The sequence below is a fragment of the Piliocolobus tephrosceles genome, chromosome 9 (assembly GCF_002776525.5).
Source record: "Piliocolobus tephrosceles isolate RC106 chromosome 9, ASM277652v3, whole genome shotgun sequence".
NCBI lineage: Eukaryota > Metazoa > Chordata > Mammalia > Primates > Cercopithecidae > Piliocolobus > Piliocolobus tephrosceles.
The window spans coordinates 124,987,543-125,008,303 of NC_045442.1; the positions used below are offsets into that span (position 1 = coordinate 124,987,543).

At 42.3% G+C, this 20,761-nt stretch overlaps 1 protein-coding gene across 7 annotated transcripts in view; it reads left to right on the forward strand.

Moving 5' to 3' along the window:
- The window catches only part of PRKCQ (protein kinase C theta), a 160,029-nt gene that overhangs the window by 103,881 nt on the left and 35,387 nt on the right, over positions 1-20,761 (forward strand). For 6 of the 7 annotated variants that reach the window (XM_026454801.2, XM_026454796.1, XM_026454799.2 and 3 more), the window contains 3 exons: positions 11,802-11,893; positions 13,869-13,931; positions 16,438-16,576. In XM_026454801.2, coding sequence (XP_026310586.1) covers positions 11,802-11,893; positions 13,869-13,931; positions 16,438-16,576 — 294 coding nt within the window. The remainder of the gene's footprint in view (positions 1-11,801; positions 11,894-13,868; positions 13,932-16,437; positions 16,577-20,761) is intronic. The other variant, XM_026454797.1, reaches the window with a different exon arrangement.

Sequence of the window (20,761 nt, forward strand, 5' to 3'; positions counted from 1 at the left end):
AGGGTGAAGGTACGTCACCTGCAGGCAAAGGGACAAACTCTGCCACCATCTCCATGCTGTTGTCTAGATTTTCTACACACCCGGTGGCTCCCTGTAATCTTTTCCCTTTGTGGTATTTTGGGGCTTGTAGCAAACTGCTAGACACACTCTTTTTTTTTTTTTTTTTTTTGCCATAAATAAAGACTTGTATGATAAAGCCTTCATAATAGTGAAAAATTGGAAACAACACAAATGCCTAATGATAGATTTATTGAATATATTATTATATAGTCAGAGAAAATAATACTATATAACCATTTTAAATGATGGTATAAATGCTTAAATATTAACATAGAATGATGTTTATGAAATCATAAGTGGGAATATATAAGATTTCCTTTTAAGCAAGAACATATGCATGCATAAGCATGAAAAATAATGAAAAACTGACAGTTGTTAATTGGGAGGTAGGATGATAAGTGATTTTATTTTTATTATGTCTTTCTGTGTATGTTACTATAAACACACTTTAGACTGGGCTTCTGGGCACTTAGGCAGTTGTGCTTCTCTTAGTGCCTTTTCCCTGTTTTTTTTTTGATTTGCGTGTATGATGGTTTTTGTGTCCTATGGGGAAGGCTGCTGGGAATCCCACTCTGTAGAGGATTGGTGTGCTCCCTTCTCTTGCCTGTCCATCACAGCTTCAGGCAGCATTTGTTTCTGTCTCTCTAATGAGAGATCTCCTTAACCCATTTATGCCTGAGGTTGCAACTTGTTGAATTTTGAAATCAGACCTTGGCAATGACCTTGAGCAGTAGGATATAAATAACTCCCACTTGCTTAGCATTCCAATAATGGAACACTAGGCATAACTGAGTTCCATGCAGCTGGGATGCTTTACCAAGACCTGAGCAAAAAGTGCATCCACAGCATCGATGCCGGGAGAGAGAAAAAAAAAACTTCAGCAGAGAATGTGCACATGAAATGTAAATCTGACTGGTTCAAGACTCAGATTTCAAGGAACCGAGACCTTTTAGAAAGAGAGGAAAGAAAGAACGGAAGATGCTTGAATCCCCTTTCCCAACAGCCGAGTTGTTTTTTCTGAGATGTCTTATTCTTCAAACATTGTAACTGATTAAATACCACAAGTGAATGCAAAAGGCAACAACTGATACTTGATATGGATGATGCTTTGTTCTGGGAACATGTTGGGAATGACCTTTCTTGAGAGGACAGTTACCTGTGTATACTAGTGAAGACATCAGATAAGATAAATTAACTATGTACTTCTCCAGGGCATTGTTATTTTTTAAAGGAAGTTATTCATCTGTTCTCTTCCAAAGAGAGCGCCTGTTGAATACCAGATTATTCAGGAGATTCTGAGGACAGGTATTCACTTGTTATTAATCAGGGGCATTTGGATTAAACTGTTAAAAGTTTTTAAATTTCATAGATGAGGGATATATCACCTATGGAAGGGTGAAAATATGATAAAGCCATTTAGGAAGCTACAAAATGTGAAAATGCCTGTGGACTTGGATTCTGAAGTTCAAGCCCAGCTCTGCTGTTTATCAGCAGGGCTCTGAGGCACCCACTTTACCCCTGCCAAGGACAGAGAGTAAGAGTTACAGGTAGAGGGGCTGGGAGCTGTAAAACCAGGGGCCCTAATGGGATGGTGCTGTCTGGGGCCAGAGATGTACAGAATAATTCATGGAATCTGAGCCTGAATCTGAATGAGGCTCAAATCAAAAGAATCTTCAAAATTAATTTTCTGTGTGCTAGATCAAGATGACTTTGTGCATCATCCAGGCTCTGACATAAATTACTGGCTCAGGGTCTAATGTAGATGAGCATTCTGAGAGGCTGCTGTCTGTGCAAGAGAAAAGAAGGGCTAGCTATTATTTCTTTTGTTTTTTTTCTAACATTTCTTTGTTATAATATTTACATTTTCTGTCTTACATGAAAGTCTGCAGGGCTTGAAATTGCACAATCCCTTCTCAGTACCCACCTCAGTGCGGATGTCAGCCAACTTTTGCACTACTAGATTTCCAGCTTAGATTTGTAATAGTTTCCATGACTGACATTTTAAAAAGTTAAAAAAAAAATAGGAAAATCCAAAATAAAATTTGTCTACAAGAACAGTTGTCATAAATTTTTTAACTATATCCACTTACAAGTAAATTTAAAACAATTAGAAAAAAAAAAACCCCATAAAACTTTGAAATACTCAAAGGGAAAAATAAATGCTGAAAAAAACAATTTCCCTCTTTTTAATTATGCTGCAGTAAAAGAAAAATTAATAACTCAAGTATCCAAAGTTTCTTTGCTCTATCTCTGATAAAACTGTTGAAAAATAAGATTTACTTTCAAAATTTGTCTGGAAACTAAAGATGCATCTAACACTGTAAGGATGCTATTTCTTTTTAATTTCGAGGAAATAATTTTCCCTTAAAAATTAAAAGTGAACTAAGGCCTACCTTCCTCTGTGTCTCCTTTGAATTCTGAAAGGCCGATCTGTATTCTGACATTTAAGAAGTGTTACTATTTCTGTAAACTAGTTCAACCATTGTCGAAGACAGAGTGGTGATTCCTAAAGGATCTAGAACTAGAAATACCATTTGACCCAGCCATCCCATTGCTAGGTATATATCCAAATGATTATAAATCATGCCGCTATAAAGACACATGCACACGTATGTTTATTGCGGCACTATTCACAATAGCAAAGACTTGGAACCAACCCAAATGTCCATCAATCATAGACTGGATTAAGAAAATGTGGCACATATACACCATGGAATACTATGCAGCCATAGAAAAGGATGAGTTCATGTCCTTTGTAGGGACATGGATGCAGCTGGAAACCAGCATTCTCAGCAAACTATCACAAGAACAGAAAACCAAACACCGCATGTTCTCACTCATAGGTGGGAACTGAACAGTGAGAACACGTGGACACAGGAAGGGGAGCATCACACACTGGGGCCTGTCATGGGATGGGGGAGTGGGGAGCGATAGCATTAGGAGATATACCTAATGTAAATGACGAGTTAATGGGTGCAGCACACCAACATGGCACATGTATACATATGTAACGAGCCTGCACGTTGTGCACATGTACCCTAGAACATAAAGTATAATAAAAATAAAATAAAATACATACTTTGGAAAAAAAAAAAAAACAGAAGTGTTACTATTTCACACCTCAGTAGCTCTAGATCCTATAGGAACATCTCTGTCTCCGGGTCGTCCCCTCAGGTTGGATTGGGGGGCAGGCAGCTGTGGTTTTGCCTCTGAAGAGTGGCCTCCCAGAGTGATGCCAGGATGCAGAACGCTAGTGTTCCTGGATCCACATCACTGCCCTTGACTCCCAGACTCCCAATATGCACCCGTTGAACATTCTTGGTCAGTATCACTTTGAAATTTTTCTTTTATGAAAAAGAAAACGGAGTTTCACTTTCTGTTCATAGAACACACAAAGCTCTACTTCCGGTTATGGCTTCAGGGCGTGAGTGTGTGAGTTACTTTGAGCAAGTCACCTAACATTTCTTTGTGACATTGGTTCTCCTTTTTTGCTTCCCAAAGGATAATGTAAAAAAATAATAACAATAATAATAGTAATAATAACACTTGCAGAGAAGTTCGGATCCTTTTTGGAGAAAATACCATACTAACTATAAGGTATTATTATCATTTAAAATTAAAAAGAAAAACTCCTTCAACTCGATAGTTTTTAAAAAGTATGTCATCCTGGTATTTCCATAATTTTAAGGCAAAATCCATCCAAGAAAGTTTTTAATTTCAAGCATTTTACTCAGAAACTGCTTCACCTGAAGCTCTCAAAAATGCTTCAATCCATGAACCCTTCAGTTGAGCTAGGAGCCCTGGAAATTATCACAATTGTAGCAAAGAAAAGAAAACCCACGGAAACCACATCCTCCAATAGACGTGTCTCTGCAGTAAGACAAGAATTAACTTTTCATGCTGCCCCCATCTGTAGTGACAGATAAACCTCTTTTCTTTAAATTCCTCTGGCGGCGTTCTGATCCTGAGAACGCTTACAAGTTGTTATTTCAGAAACTGGGGGTCACTTAGATGTTCTGCAGATTCCCCTGCTATACAACCAAACTGTGATTTGGCAAATGTTAGATTTATATCAAATTTACAAAAATGAGTTGATTTATAGCTGTCAACCTGAAATAATCAAAAAGGCCAGAATCTAATTTAAAGAGCACTTATTCAGATTCAAAGTTTGAGGATGGCCCCACCTGGAAACACCCCAAAAGAATGGTGTCAGAGTTGCAAAGGAGGGAACTTTAGAGTTTTATTTCCACAGGGAGAGACAGAGGCATTTTTAGCAGGATTACATTTTTCATGCAAGGCTGATGCATAGTTCCAGGAACTTGGTTACAGGCAGTGTTTCTTTTTGGGAAAGGGACATTTAACATCTTTTACAGAGTGTGCTATAGTCATGGGTTTTCTGTCATCTGGTCTAAGGAAAATAGGACAAAAAAAGGGGAAGGTAATCTTTAACAAGGTTCATTAATTAAGAAGGCAGGAGGCGGCTGGACACGGTGGCTCACAACTGTAATGCCAGCACTTCGGAAGGCCAAGGCGGGTGGATCACCTGGGATCAGGAGTTCAAGACCAGCCTGGCCAACATGGCGAAACCCCGTCTCTACTAAAAATACAAAAATGAGCCAGGCGTGGCGGTCAGCACCTATAATCCCAGCTACTCAGGAGGCTGAGGCAGGAGAATCACTTGAACCCAGATGGCAGAAGTTGCAGTGAACTGAGATCATGCCACTGCACTCCAGCATGGGTGAAAGAGTGAAACTCCGTCTAAAAAAAAAAAAGAAGCCAGGAAGTGTTTGTCGCTGACATTGTTTAATTCTCTCTAGTCATTGTACAGAACAGGAGAAAAAATAAAGCAAGTTAAACTATAATCTGAGAAACAGAAGTTGTAACCATATGTGACTCAGATCACAGTCACATCTCTCTCAACGCGTAAAACGCATTTTAGGAATTCCAACAGCTTTTAAATGCTATTTATTTTCACACAGTAATTTATGGGAAATTAATGTTGCACTCACAATGTTTGCTTAAGGTTTTCTCATCCAAATACACAAGAGATAATCGGCAATGAGTGAACACATATTCAAGAATTCTTGGACTGAAAGAACAAGACACTCACTCAGTGCCTCTGAAATGCCTCATCTTTCCTACATGCCTGCTTTCTAAGCTCACAGATCTGTTCTCATCTTGCAGTGACTCTGTAATATTCTTCCAGGCTCATGGCCCATATTATGTGTCCATTCCTTTGTCAGCTGTTCTCATGAAGTCCCAAAAGTATTGTCACCAGCTTCCCAGAAGACATGAGCATTTGACATCTCCCTCAACAAAGTGCCGCAGGAAAGTGCCTGTCCTCTGTGAATCTACGATCCCTCCTTTTGTTTTGTCTTTTTGTTGTTGTTGTTGTTGTCGTCGTCATTGTTGTTTTTGTTTGTTTTGAGAGAGAATCAAGGGAAATGCTCGAGCCAAAGATGGAGAAACCAGACGAGAGGGAGGCTATTCAGGTTGTAGGCTTTTCAGATAGGCTTCTTTCACTTAAGAATATGCGTTTAAGGGTTTTTCTTTTCTTTCTATGGCTTGAGAGCTTATTTTTCATTGTTGAGTGATATTCCATTGTATGGACATACCACCATTTATCCATTCACCTGTTGAGATGCATCTTGGTTGCTCAGAACAACTAACAACTAATGATTTGTTATGTTCTTTTGTTTTTCTTATAATGACAGACTTCATGGATCAAGAATTTTAGAGTAGGGAGGGGTGGCAGAGGTTATCAGGTCAGATCCCCTCACTTTGCAGCAAAGGAAATGGAGCTCCAGAGAAGACAGCTGGGCACAGTAGAGTGCTCTTTTCTGTGGTCAATCCAAAAGCATTAGTAAAGTTGAGACTTCAAGATACCTAAACACAAATCCAACTCACAACTTATTTAATTGGAAAATTATTCGTTCCATGTCCTAAACCTTAGACCTAAGCAAGAGAGGTTCTACCCAGCTGCTCACTTAGAATCCTCCCTTTGGCCTTTCTCAAACTGTAGTCCTTCCTATGAAGCCAAGAGGTCATCTCTGTTCCTAAACTACTCCCCATGACCTCAGAATTCCATACCTAAACAGCCTCAAGCCTGTGTATACATCTCCCTAGGTTCTGTCCTTGAAAGGGGCAGAAGGGAACTTTCCCCATATGGCCAATTAACAGGTGCAGAATTTTGAGGGATCCTGAATTTGTCACTGGCCTTCTTGGTCATTATGAAGTTATATTTCCTGAGAGACAGAGAGAACGTATAGGAATGTAGAGCATATTTAATTCAATTGTTGGTGAGCTTGATTAATAACACTTAAATCTGGGGACCCATGGTGTGGTGCCTCCCTTTGCACACTCACTCCAAATCTTGCAAAGGTTGGGGCTGTCCTTGTTCTGATTATAATGCAACTTAATGCTTTTCTTCCCTGTGATAAAATAATAACAATGTATTGATTTGTTTTTCTAAGACCACCAGAGCGGACACAAAAGAACCAGCGAGTAGGCAAGGGTAGGAGCAAAACTGCAAATTTATTTTTGGTCACCTAGCTTCAGGGAAAGAAGGTGGGTAAGGAGAGGTCTGTCGGCCTCCAGCAAAGGAGGCCAAGAGAGTCACCCGGTGAAGCTCTCGGACGGAGTTCCTGATACAGTCCCGACTGGGGGCTGGGAAGTCCGTGGGGCGCACTGGCCGGGAGCGGCTTTTCTAGGAGTGGGAGGGCAATAGGCGGGCATGGGCGTGTTGTGGGGGGGGGCGTTCCGCAGGTGCGATCAGGTAAATCTTGGTCTCTTCGGATTGACGTCACCTGGCGCATGCCCGGTTGGTCTGCACCTTCCCTGGGCGCTGGCTGCATTTTCGCGCGCTCAGGAAAAGTTGGTGAAGAAGAACCCGGAAGTGCACCATCTTGCCTCCGTTCGTCCAAACATGTATGTGATAAAGTTAATATGTAAGGAATACTTGCCGTATGCTAGGCACAAGGCTAAATACTTTACATGGATTATTTATTTTTAAATATGAATGATAGCTTCTCTTTCTTCTTCAGATCAGAATTCCCAGCTCTTTCCATTGACTGTCACAGGAGATGTCCCAAAGTAGAGTTGAATTCTATCTCTGGTTTCCATCTTGTTATACAATGGTCTTCGCTGTTACAACATTTGTTACATGTGCTTAACATATGATACTTTGAAAGGTGTGATGGTAAATTTAGATGTTTTGTCATAAATATTTTTATCTTAGTTTTATTTATTTCGCAGAGATGGCAAATATTCTGTTGCGTAAAATTTAGTACGTTGGTTTACTAGCCTTCAGAAAAAAAGGATACCTCGACAAAATGACTATCATTATTCTTTTCCTTCTTTTCCCATCTTATTTTTCTGGAGAGGGAGTCTATACATCTGACCTTATTTGCATGATATTTGCCAAGTTCTCAGTGCATTTATAAAATTAACTGTTATTAGTTTGATAAAAATCATTAGTTAATTTATTTGATGCTATAAACCCGTCATTCATCCTGTAATATATGCACATTTGGCAGCCGTTTCCTTGTTTACTCAGTATTTGACTAGCTGTGTTGAATAGTCATCACGACTAAACACTTTTCCGTTGTCTTTATTTTCATTCTCTCATTTGAAAAATGGCATCACTGTAAGAAGAAAGCAGTGTAGAAGCCAGGTTGTGTTAAATAACTTTTGAGGCCACTTTTACAATTCACCCTTTACTAATTCTAGAATATTCACAAAATGTTCTATGCCTCCCTCTAAAGAACTATCTTGTGTTTTAAGTAGTGATATATTTTGACAGCTCTAGGACCTTTAACTCCTCCAAATGATATTCATGTATGTAAATGCAGTCCTATGAGAATTATACAACTGATTTTGTTAAATCTATCACTTTGATCTTATATTTAATCATCTTTTTTTTTTTTTTTTAAGACAGGGTCTCACTCTGTTGCCCAGGCTGGCTTTGGGCTCCTAGGCTCAAGTGATCCTCCTGCCTCAGCTTCATGAGTAGCTGAGATTACAGGCCTGCACCTCTGCGCCCAACTTAAATACCATTTCTTTAAAGCATCAATAACACGAACATAAAAGAGTCATACAGCTTTGATTACCCGCCTATCTACAGAACCTCAACGTTGTTTATTGCTTTCAGTTGTCTGGAAATCACAACAGAGCTGTAGGTAATGGTGACTCATTTTCATGGACAGGATTTGTTTTTCAGAGGAGGAAACCGAGACCCTGGGATGGTGGGATTGACCTGATCACACAGCTGATTAGCGACAGTCTCATTTGTCACCAACTAGAATCTCCATTCGACAGATGCTTTGCCAGGAGTTGTTGACAGTCGGCAAGACTGGGACGCATTTGGCAAGTCCCATCCCCCAGTGCCATCACAGCTTCAATTCTCACCCACCAGAAAGAATCATTTGCCTCAGTTAATGTATTACCTGCCATAAAGATGTGAGGTCTAGACTAGTAAGTGCCATTTACAATTAACCCAACACAGGCCACATTCTCTCTCCCTTCCCACCATTCTCTCTCTCTCTCTCTCTCTCTCTCTCAGGCCTGCTTTGTATCCTCTCTCTCAGCAGGTGGCCACAACCTAAAGGGCAGCCCAGCAGGAGGGAATCTAACTCTGTTTTTCTCTTTCTTTCAAGAGCCATGGGCCAGAGAACTGTTCATTTGCTTCTTCTGGGAAGTATTTGCTGGTTTTTGGATGGGTTTTGGTTCTGTCTTTCCTGTTTTAAATCATCTCCTAGAAGGACAGCTGCCATCAGTTATCAATTGCCCACTGAGGGCGAATGCAGAGCTTCATTTCCACACACACTATTTTGTTTAATACCCACAGCAACCCTAGGAGGTAGGAGTATTATTACCCCATTTCACAAATAAAATGAACCTCGGGAGAGGTTAAGTCACGTCTGCAGAGTTACAAATAGAGGGGCTTTGAACCCAGGGCTGAGTAAGGATGAAGCCCACATTCTCTGCAGTTACTCTGAGTCTCATTCTTCTTGGTTTGGTTCTCTCTCCGCCAGCCCAGGGCGTTTCCAGCAGGCAGACACTTCTTTTTGCTTGCAGTTCTGCAGAGGTTCTGGTCAGCTGTGGGTTGCCTTCAACTCTGAGCACTCCTTCCCCAGCTGTTCATGGAAGTTTGAGCCTATTATATTTGTATTTTCCTTTTACGATGGCATTTTGGATTCAGCTTTTAAAAGGCTTATCCATCCCTCAAAATGTGATCCTCAAAATCCAAACCTCAGGACTGTGTAGTTTGTATGTGCATACATTTGTGCTAATTTTATCACAGAGCCATCTCTGTGGCCCAGAGTGGGCCCAAGATATCACGGATGACTCGATTCCCAGGCTTTCCAAACAGAGGAGCATCCTCTAGAGAGACAGCAGGTCCTCCAGGCCGGATCACCCAAGCTGGACTTCCAGGCATGGACCATCCCTGCTCCCCTTCAAGAAGCCCACGTTTGACCAGGCATTCATCCAAGCCAGAGGGTTAAACTGATGCAAAATACCATCACAAAGGACAAAAAACAGTCAATGCGATTTTCCCATGCTGTGGCTTAATATGAAGATTAGAACCAGAACAGATATTGGACAGATTTATTGTGGAGCCTGCAGTTCTCTTGGGAGGATTAAATGTGGGGCATCCAACATGCTATACATCTCCATTGCTGTTTAATTAATAATCACTAGCAACATAGTCTTCTTCTCACCCTCATGGTAGTAAACACTGACTGTGCCCTGTGATCTCTTAGACTTTAACGGCCTATTCAACCTCCCAGTGTTCACCACTAGTGTGGCGTCTGATTTAGAGCTGAGAACACGTGGGAAGGTGTGTGGAATGCATGGGAGTGGGGCTGAACTGTTGCCTCCAGTCCCCTCCTACCACTTTCTCCATGTCTAAATTGACAGTGTTAAATTCTGAAATGTCAGCCTTTCTAGGAATTTGTAAGCATCCGAACACTTAGAAGAAACCGTTCACTCAAGCACTGTCACAAATGGTTTTGCTCTACACTTTCATACGCTTTGCTCTCCCAAGTACTTGGAAGATTCTACCTTTGTGGCTTGTATAGGGCCATTATAGTTTTGAGTAAAAGGTGAGGTTAGAACAGAAGCTCTTTCTATGGTGCTGATGAGAGCAAGAGGTAGCGTGAGAAAGCAGGTGTGTGCAGGCAAGACCAGTGATGACTCTCAAATTGGGTTTGAAATCTCAGTGTTAAGTCATGATTTATGTTGGCTGAGAATTTGGGCCTATCCAGAAGAGAAAAGGGTGGGCTCCAGTTAAGTACATATGGAATTAGTAAATCAGATCAGAAACTAACTTTGAAAAAAAAACGGACACTTACCTTGACCTGGATTATTGAGATAATTGCCACAATACTTGGTTTCCCCATTCTGTGGCGACCAGGCAAGAAGTCTGACTGTCACACCAGAGCAACGTTTCTACCATTACCTCCTATGCCCCATGGCATCGGTTGGGTTCACATTAAAATGTAAAGGTTAATTCTGTTAAGAAACCACCCAGGTAAGAATTTCCGGTGCAAATTCATGCCCAGATGCACCAAAAGTCCCGACACTTTATGGATTACTGATTCTGTGATGTATTAACAACCCTTTAAAAATCAGGTTGCTCTAAAGTGTTATAAATACATTTATTTTTTAAAAATCATTGTCTCACATCATTGAGGAGCTGAGGCTGGTTGCAATCCTGGCTGCCTCTGATATGCCCACCACAGCCTGAAGACCACCCAGCCCTTCTTCTGACTGTGGCCCCTCGAGGGCTCCGGCTCTGCTGACATACGTCGTATCCTCTGCCAGAAGAACTCCGTCATAAACTGTAGCTTGCCTCTGCCGTGAGTTAAGTCAGGACAGGAGAAAAATGAGGTTAAACTTGATTGCAAGCTCCAGGGAAGAATGACTGGCATGTCTTGCCCACTCCCCACCATGCCATGCCTGTAGAGTATGCTCAGTAGCTAATTAGTGAGTGTTGAATGAATGAATGTTTTCAAGCTCCACCCTTGGAGTCAGAGACGAAAACACATTCTCCTTATCACCCTGCACCCTGTCACTCTCGGTAAGTACATGATCGGCACATGCTAAGTGCCCTGAGTGCCTGGCACCATCCCATTGTCTGGCCAGCAGGTCAACTGGACTCTCCCTTGTGCCCCAGCTCATCTGCCGGGTTGTAACACGCAAGCATCTAGATGTCACACGGCATCCCACCTAGAGTCCCCAGGCTTCCTGGGGCTCAAAAATGTAGATTGGCTAAATGATTTTGACAGTCTTCTGATAAGTGATTTCACGACAGAATTGATTCCCCTGAAATGATCTCATCCATTTAAAAAGTAATCTTCCTTGTTGTATTTTCTCTAAGGACCTAAAAATTGGAACTGTGACTGGGTATGTTGGCTCATGCCTGTAATCCCAGCACTTTGGGAGGCTGAGGTGGGCGGATCACCTGAGGTCAAGAGTTGGAGACCAGCCTGGCCAACCTGGTGAAACCCTGTCTCTGCCAAAACTGCAAAAATCAGCTGGGCATGGTGGCGCATGCCTGTAGTCCCAGCTACCAGGGAGGCTGAAGGGGGAAAATTGCTTGAAGCCGGGAGGCGGAGGTTGTGGTGAACTGAGATCACGCCACAGCACTCCAGCCTGGGAGACAGAGTGAGACCCTGTCTCGTACAAAATAAATAAAAATAAAATGAAATAAAAGTTGGGATTGTCTTGTTTTTCCACAGGAAAACCTCTTTTTTGTGATGGAGTACCTCAACGGAGGGGACTTAATGTATCACATCCAAAGCTGCCACAAGTTCGACCTTTCCAGAGCGACGTAAGAGCCTTTACAGGGTTTGGGGGTTTTCCATTGTTCTTGTCAGTTCCCACATGATTGTTTTTTTCTTTTTTCCCACTTGGCGTGCCTGAATCCCAGGGCCAGGGAAACCCTCGGGAATACATCAAGCAAGGCAACAGTTTTCCCAGGTTGTGAAACTGAAATTTGTGTCAGTTTGGTTTAATTTCTCTGTGATTTGAAACTAACTACTTAGTTTCTTAAGGAACCTCCGGATTCATCAGGCTTCTAACCAATCTGAGCACTGAAGCAAATATGTGCCCTTTGGAAAGGAAGCAGTGAAATGGACCGCAGACCTCAAGGGCGGTCCCAGGGATGGAGCTTGTAGCTGAGGCCTCTCATGGAAAGCCTGATGTGGAGGCATAAATCTTTAAGAAGCAGGAAGAAGCACTTACTCTATCTGAGACCAAAGCTTCACCTTCCTCGTGCCAGGCAACCTGAGACACATGGGGATGGGGCAGGCTGTGTGTACCTGGTGGAACTGCACCTGTGTTCACAGCACTCACTGCCCCTCATGCCCGTGCTGTTGCCCTTGGGTCCTACTTCCTGCTCCCGGGGACATGCAAGTAAAAGAAAGCTCTGCCACTGGACTCGTTGGAAGATGATGAGTACATGCTAGCTTCCTTTGCTCAGCACTCAGTAATCCCTCCCTCCCATCTGCATGAACACTTTGAGTGGTTTAGGTTGAAGTGAGTTGAGAAACGGATTTGGTCCGCCAGCTCCTGTAAAAACCCTGGCTGGAATGGCTGTTTATCTAGTGGGTAGCACTCTGCTGAGACCATTGCCTCTAGGAAACGTCAGCAATGCACCCAGAGGTAATTTTACTGGATTTCGCAGCAGAGAAATCATCGGGCACTTTTCATGCTAGAAAGGATTCATTTAGTCCACTGTCATCTCCAGCCAGCCTGGACCCACGCTGTCCATCCTGTGCTAAATGCCTTCCAGGAAGGAGAAATTTGCATGCTTCCACAAGATCCAGCAAACTTCCCTTCCAGGAAGCTGTCTCTTATATCCGACCTTAATCCCACCAGTGATGGGGTAAACTCATTTCCTTTAAGGTTGTCACCATTGAAGATAAAGAGTAACTTATCATCTTGCCTCTGCTAATATCCTCTTTTCCACCTCATGGGCTGTAGGTGTAGCCCAGGCTAAAGGTTCTCAGTACGAAAATAAACCAGCCAGTTCTATTCAGAATGGTGCACACAGGTCTATGGGTGCCAACCAGAGTCTCTAACAGGGAGAAATTATTTGCCAATTATCTATAGTATTACTTTTTCTTTTTTCTTGTGTGTGTGTGTGTGTGTGTGTGTGTGTGTGTGTGTTTGAGTCAGAGTCTTGATCTGTCACCCAGGCTGGAGTGCAGTGGTATGATCTCAGTTCACTGCAACCTCTACCTCCCAGGTTCAAGTGATTATCAAGCCTGTTTCCTGAGTAGATGGGACTACAGGCACCCAACACCATGCCCTGCTAATTTTTGTATTTTTACTAGAGACAGCGTTTCACCATGTTGCCCAGGCTGGTCTTGAACTCCTGACCTCAAGTGATCCACCTGCTTGGGCCTCCCAAAGTGCTAGGATTACAGGCGTGAGCCACCGTGCCTGGTCTATACTATTACTTTTAATGTCTGTGTATGTTTTATTAGCAATAGCAAAAGCAAAAAAAAAATGACAATATGAGCATTGTTGTTTAAAAGATAACAAGTACTAGATACAGGCAGGACTCACTTAAGATGCCAGCTCTGTTTTATGCTGTTAGGACTGAGGCTGGAGGTGTCTGAGCCTCCAGTTTCTTGTGTGGAGAATGAATGGACAACATCTTCCTTGTTAGGATTAAACAGTGATGTGTGTATTGCCGTTTAGCCACACACAGCATGTCATAGAAAGGTCAGTCTGGGTTTGGGGATTTTATTGTGTTCCGTGACTACATTCACGGTGAACCTTGGTTCTCTTTCCCCCAGGTTTTATGCTGCTGAAATCATTCTTGGTCTGCAGTTCCTTCATTCCAAAGGAATCGTCTACAGGTAAATTTTGCTTTGTGGAAAGAAATGCTAAGATATTGGCTCAGTTAATTTAATCATTGCACTGAGTGCTGTGAGAGAGCCCGTGTCATTTCATGGGAGGAAGCTCCACACATAGGCCTCCTGCCCACAGTGATTACACGGATGATGACTTACAACCAAGAATGACTTACTCACAACCAAGGAAGACATTCCAGTCTCAAAAGCAGGAGAGTGCCGAGCTCATTCTGTCCTTTACAAAGCTGGTTCTCACTTGAATTCCTACTTTCACCTGCCTTCTCCCGTTTTCACTCCCCTGTTTTCTCTTTGTTATCTTATCTTATGGTTTCTTTCTCTTTTGTCCCCTTCACACCTCTTATTTTTGCTTGTCTAAGCTTTGAGCCACCTAGAAATGCTTATGGAATTTTCTCCTTCCCTGCTGTATGACATCATTTCACGTTCTTCTGTCCAAGCTCTTAGATTGACGCTATTGTACCTCAGTCTCCTCACTTCTTTTCTCAAAATGTAGTTAGCATTTATTTAACATACAAACCTTTACAAGCTTACTGTCAGATTTCCAACTCACTGCAGATTCAGAGGAAAAATAGAAAGAAAAAAAAAGAAAGGAGCTAGTGAGGAGGATAGCTGAGCTGCTGGAGACCAGATAATTAATATTGAAGCTTTGGTGCTTACAGAGTGCAGAATTCACTTACAGGGAAGGAGCTCTCCATTTTCTGAGGGTGCAGTCAAGTGAGGGTTGCCCTATTTGGAGTCACAAAACTAAAGGCTTACGGGGGGCTTTGGAAAGTAAGTATTCTTAAGCAGCCTCTTTGAGTATAAAACTTGCAGAGACATGCCCAGGCTGTGGACTCTGAAGTTCTCCCCTGGGTCCTGATGTCCCATAGGGTGTAAGCGTGACATGCCTCAGAACACCCTGGGCCTCTGGGTTCTCTGCCCTCTCCAGCTGGCTCCGAGGGTCCTCGCTGGTCTTCCTTGGCACTCCTTCCTCACCCCCATGGAGTGCTGGCTTCACATGGCAGCCTTTCAGAACCTTTCCCATACTGACCTACATCCCTCAGAGCTGGCCAGGCACAGTGGTTCACGCCTGTAATCCCAGCATTTTGCGAGTCTGAGGCAGAAGGATTGCTTAAGGTCAGGAGTTCATGACCAGCCTTGGCAACACAGTGAGACCTTGTCTCTACAAAAAATTTAAAAAATTAGCCAGGCATTGTGATGGCACACATGTGGTCAAGCATCTGAGGTGGAGGGATTGCTTGAGCTCAAGAGATTGAGGCTGCAGTGAACTGACATCGTGCCACTGCATTCCAGCCTGGATGACAGGGAAAGAGCTTGTCTCGGGAAAAAATTAAATTAAATTAAAAAACTGAATCAAGGGAAGCACCTGAATTATCTTTAAAAAATCAATTTCACAAGTACAGAATGAGAAAAAACTGGGATAACGGCATTTCTTCGTATAGGAAAGAAAAAAAAAAAAAACACCTGAAGGTTTTAGTTTACAATAAACTCAATATTGGGTATTACTGTGATGAAACTATGAAAAAATATGGTGCAGGATCTTAGTCCACTGTGGCAAAAGGCAAGAGGATGGTAATAGAGCTCTGGGCACCACTGTAACCTGCACCAATCAGATTGTCTCTCTGGAGGATTCTGGCTTCATTCTGAAAACCACGTTTCAAGAAGAAAACTAACAAATTCAAGATATTTGGAAGGTAGAGGCCAGAATATCTGCCCTTTATCCAGTTTGCCCCAGTGGCCACATCTCACGCAGCTGTGGTACAAGGTCAAAAGGGTCTGAAAACCACGTCATGAGGAGTGAAGTCTGATCTTGGTGAGAAATGAGAAAACTTGATATCATTTTTTTCAAATATTTGGGGTGTCACACATAATAACAATAGAAAGCTCCCTTGCACCAATAGGTGACATCACAGGGAAGCAAAGTTCGGTTAATTGTTTAAAAAAAAATGTTATCAGTTACATTTCCCTAAGAATGGAATGGGCTCTTTCAAGAGGATACTGGTTCTCCAAGGACACAGAAATGTGTTGGTATGACATTCTGGCATTGGACGGATTCTGGTTCTCAAGGGGTTCCGTATTAGTTAGGAACAACCTTCATCAATTGGACTTGGAATTAGGTGCAGTATAAATCATTCACAAAGAAACAAATACGTAGAAAATAGCATAGAGTAAGTATGTTTTTAAGGTCTTTCCTCCTTCATCAGTACCCTCAGGAAAGTCCTGGGATCAAGGGTCCCCAGTGGGTATGGGTGCTCTGTCCTCCTTACACTGAACTGCACCCCTTGGTAAATCAAAGAATCCACAGCAGCCAGCAGGCCCTTGCAGAATCTGCTTTGTCTACACCCCACTGGGTGTGCAAACGAATAGATACAGAAGCGCCTCTCATGAGCCCCTCTCAGGCTGCAATGAGACAAACTCCCTCGCCTCCTATGGAATTTTATGTTAACCAAATTATATTTATTAATGTGAGATTTGCTTCGCTTTTGTTTTTCAGGGACCTGAAGCTAGATAACATCCTGTTAGACAAAGATGGACATATCAAGATTGCAGATTTTGGAATGTGCAAGGAGAACATGTTAGGAGATGCCAAGACGAATACCTTCTGTGGGACACCTGACTATATCGCCCCGGAGGTAGGAATGCAGTGACAGGCTGCTCCCACCTCAGCATGTCCTGGCCATATGCCATTGCTTCTTTCATCCCTGAAAATCAGAAGGTTTTAAGTATCTTGTTTCAAGATTTGTACCTGTTTTCCTAGGTATCTCATAAATGCCACCATGCCTGTGGGTTTCTATTATTATTTTGTGGGGAGTGCTACTTTTACAAATCACATCTCTCCAAGGCTTGCAGAGTTTGGCATTTCCTTTCCCCCAGCCTTAAAACATATTCACTGTGCTCAGACCTACCAGAAGGAGAGCTAGTGAAGACCCAGGTGGAAGCAAGCATCCACCCAAGTCAAGTGGTGAAACTGCGGGGTCAGAAGACCTGGACTGAGTTTCTAAGCCACCACTGATGTAAGCACAGAGTGATTGCCAAAGTCTCACTGACCTCCATTTCCTCTTCTGTGAAATGAGTGTAATGCTGATGTCATGGTGTTATTGCAAGCATTAAATGAGAAAGAGTGTGAAAGTTAAAACTCACCCCGCCCCCATTAAAAAAATAATAAGAAGAAGACATTGCTGTCACATCTTGAACACACAGAGAAATGACATTTGCACAGAAGGCATTTGTCAATCCAACTAAAACCAGCTCTACCCTTTTCACAGAATCCTCCCCAGCTGCCCACCCAGGGAGATTACTGATGCCCCTCCCACTTGGTCTTTCCCATGGCACAGCACTTGTCCTGGTTGCTTTCTCATCTTCAAATCTCCCTGCATGACTGGATGTTTGCTCTGCAGTCATGGACAGTTTCATACTCACTTTTTAAAATTTTCATTTCGAAATAATTGTAGATTCACAGGAATTTGCAAAACATAGTCCAGAAACATCTCCTGACTGTGCCCTTCATCCAGTTTCCCCCACTGGTCACATCTCACGTAGCTGTGGTACAATGTCAAAGCCAGGAAACTGATGTCCATCCAAAGTGTACATGGTTCTATGCCATCTTCTCTCATGGGTAGATTTGTATGATCTTGTTCACTTTTACATGTAAGGATGTAGTGCAGGTCTCGGCACATTAAGGTGCTAATAGATACCTTCTAGAAGAGTAAATGGATGAACTAACTAATAAATGTGTGATTGGGGATGGTTGTTTGATAAAGATTCTGGCAGACCTCTGATTTCCTGGGTTAAATGATTAGGCAGCTAGTTCCTGTCATTGCCAAAGGAGTTGTGGCCATGTGAGTCCTAGAACTATGTAGCTTTGCCCTGTGGTTGGGTGATATGTAATTTGAATTAAGCCTTGGCCTCTGTTCCATGAGGAATGATGGCTTTTAGCTTACATGGCATTGTTGAACTCACAGAGTGAGGCTGATTGATTAAATAACTTTCTGATCATAGAAATCTGTGTTTAATTCAGGTTGGCACAGATACAGGTATTGATGCTATAAACCATTTTCATTTTGAAGAGAAAACAAAGCTCATCAAAGCATGAATGAAGGGGATCTGAGAGGAGAAACTCAATTCAATTACTGAATTCCCCTTCATAATAATTCTGAAATATGCCCTCATGCACTCCATTCAGACCACCCTCACTGCCATCCCCAGCAACAGTCTCCTTTGTCACTCCCTCAGCCTCACCTGAGCCACTTCAATTTCTTTCTTCTTCACCTTACAACACCTTGGTGTGGCTGCCTTACTCTGATGCATTCCTGTCAACAGATGTTGGGTACAGGGTCTTTTCCATGACAAACCTTCCTTCCCGATTTCCATCTGCTCCTTGCAGAATTCGGCTTTCACGGCTTGCTTCTCTCTGCAGCTTCACTCCCTTCTTGTCTTTCACATATGCTTGTCTCCACGTGATTCAGTGCTTGGTCCTCTTCTCTTCTCACTCTACATCCTCCATGAGCAACTTCATTGATGACTATAGTCTTTGCTCTAGAGTCAATATGGCCCACCTGCACTTCTTCCTGCCACAGACACTATGTCCACTTTCCTGCTTGAGACCTCCAAGTAAATGCATGAGTCCTTCAAAGACAGTAGGTCCACAACGCTCTCTGTTGAACTTGCTCCCTACTTCCCTCCTTCCTTCTTTTTCTTTCTTGGTGAATTATGTGTCATCCATTCAGTCTTCTAGAGAGAAAAGTAGGAAATATCCAAATTTCCCCCCTCTTTCTTACCCCTCAAATCCACCCAAACACCAAGACCTTCTAAAATTGGACCCTCTCATGTCCGTTCTTTCTCCTAAACTTGTGACTGCATTCGGACTCTCCCTTAATTCCTTCTCCAAGTTCAAAGAAATCCCCTTGATCCAGCTCCCCGCAAATCTCCAGGTCCTCCCTGCCCTTACTGCTATTACCCCAGTGCAGAACATGAGCATCTCTTGCCTGGCTCTTGGTGACACCCTTCCATCTGCTTTCCTCCCTTATCATCCATCACCAGGGCATGCTCTTTACATGTGTTCATGCCTTTTGATCAGTTAGAAAAGCATCCCCAAGATCTGTCTTTTTATATATGAATCATATACATTGTCACCAACTAAGTCTGTGTGTTATCAATGCCTAAAAAGGAATATGATCAGATTACACTAACAATAATATGTAGTATAAAATAACTAAATTGTATTATATTCATTGATACTACAAAAAATATCTATGCCTCATTAAAATAATGAGATTAAATAACTTTTTAAAAATCTTGGTTTCAGCCAGGCACAGTGGCTCACACCTGTAATCCCAGCACTTTGGGAGGCCAAGGCGAGTGGATCACGAGGTCAGGAATTTGAGACCACCCTGGCCAACATGGTGAAACTCCGTCTCTACTAAAAATACAAAAACAAAAAAATAGCTGGGCATGATGGCAGGCAGCTGTAATCCCAGCTACTCAGGAGGCTGAGGCAGGAGAATCATTTGAACCCGGGAGGTGGAGGTTGCAGTGAGCCGAGACAGAGCAATTGCACTGCAGCCTGGGTGACAGAGCAAGACTCTGTATCAAGAAAAAAAAAAAAGAAAAAAATCTTGCTTTCACACTTTAGGACTCTAGGATGGAAAGCTCTGATTTGTTGATTTCTTTATTATTATTATTATTATTATTATACTTTAAGTTCTAGGGTACATGTGCATAACGTGCAGGTTTGTTACATATGTATACTTGTGCCATGTTGGTGTGCTGCACCCATCAACTCGTCAGCACTCATCAATTCATCATTTACATCAGGTATAACTCCCAATGCAATCCCTTCCCCCTTCCCCTCCCCATGATAGGCCCCGGTGTGTGATGTTCCCCTTCCTGTGTCCAAGTGATCTCATTGTTCAGTTCCCACCTATGAGTGAGAACATGCGGTGTTTGGTTTTCTCTTCTTGTGATAGTTTGCTAAGAATAATGGTTTCCATCTGCATCCATGTCCCTACAAAGAACACAAACTCATCCTTTTTTATGGCTCCATAGTATTCCATGGTGTATATGTGCCACATTATCTTAATCCAGTCTGTCACAGATGGACATTTGGGTTGATTCCAAGTCTTTGCTATTGTGAATAGTGCCGCAATAAACATACGTGTGCATGTGTCTTTATAGCAGCATGATTTATAATCCTTTGGGTATATACCCAGTAGTGGGATGGCTGGGTCATATGGTACATCTAGTTCTAGATCACTGAGGAATTGCCATACTGTTTTCCATAATGGATGAACTAGTTTACAATCCCACCAAGAGTGTAAAAGTGTTCCTATTTCTCCACATCCTCTCCAGCACCTGTTGTTTCCTGACTTTTTAATGATTGCCATTCTAACTGGTGTGAGATGGTATCTCATTGTGGTTTTGATTTGCATTTCTCTGATGGCCAGTGATGATGAGCATTTTTTCATGTGTCTGTTGGCTGTGTGAATGTCTTCTTTTGAGAAATGTCTGTTCATATCCTTTGCCCACTTTTTGATGGGGTTGTTTGTTTTTTCTTGTAAATTTGTTTGAGTTCTTTGTAGATTCTGGATATTAGCCCTTTGTCAGATGAGTAGATTGCAAAAATTTTCTCCTATTCTGTAGGTTGCCTGTTCACTCTGATGGTAGTTTCTTTTGCGGTGCAGAAGCTCTTTAGTTTAATTAGATCCCATTTGTCAATTTTGGCTTTTGCTGCCGTTGCTTTTGGTGTTTTAGACATGAAGTCCTTGCCCGTGCCTATGTCCTGAATGGTACTACCTAGGTTTTCTTCTAGGGTTTTTATG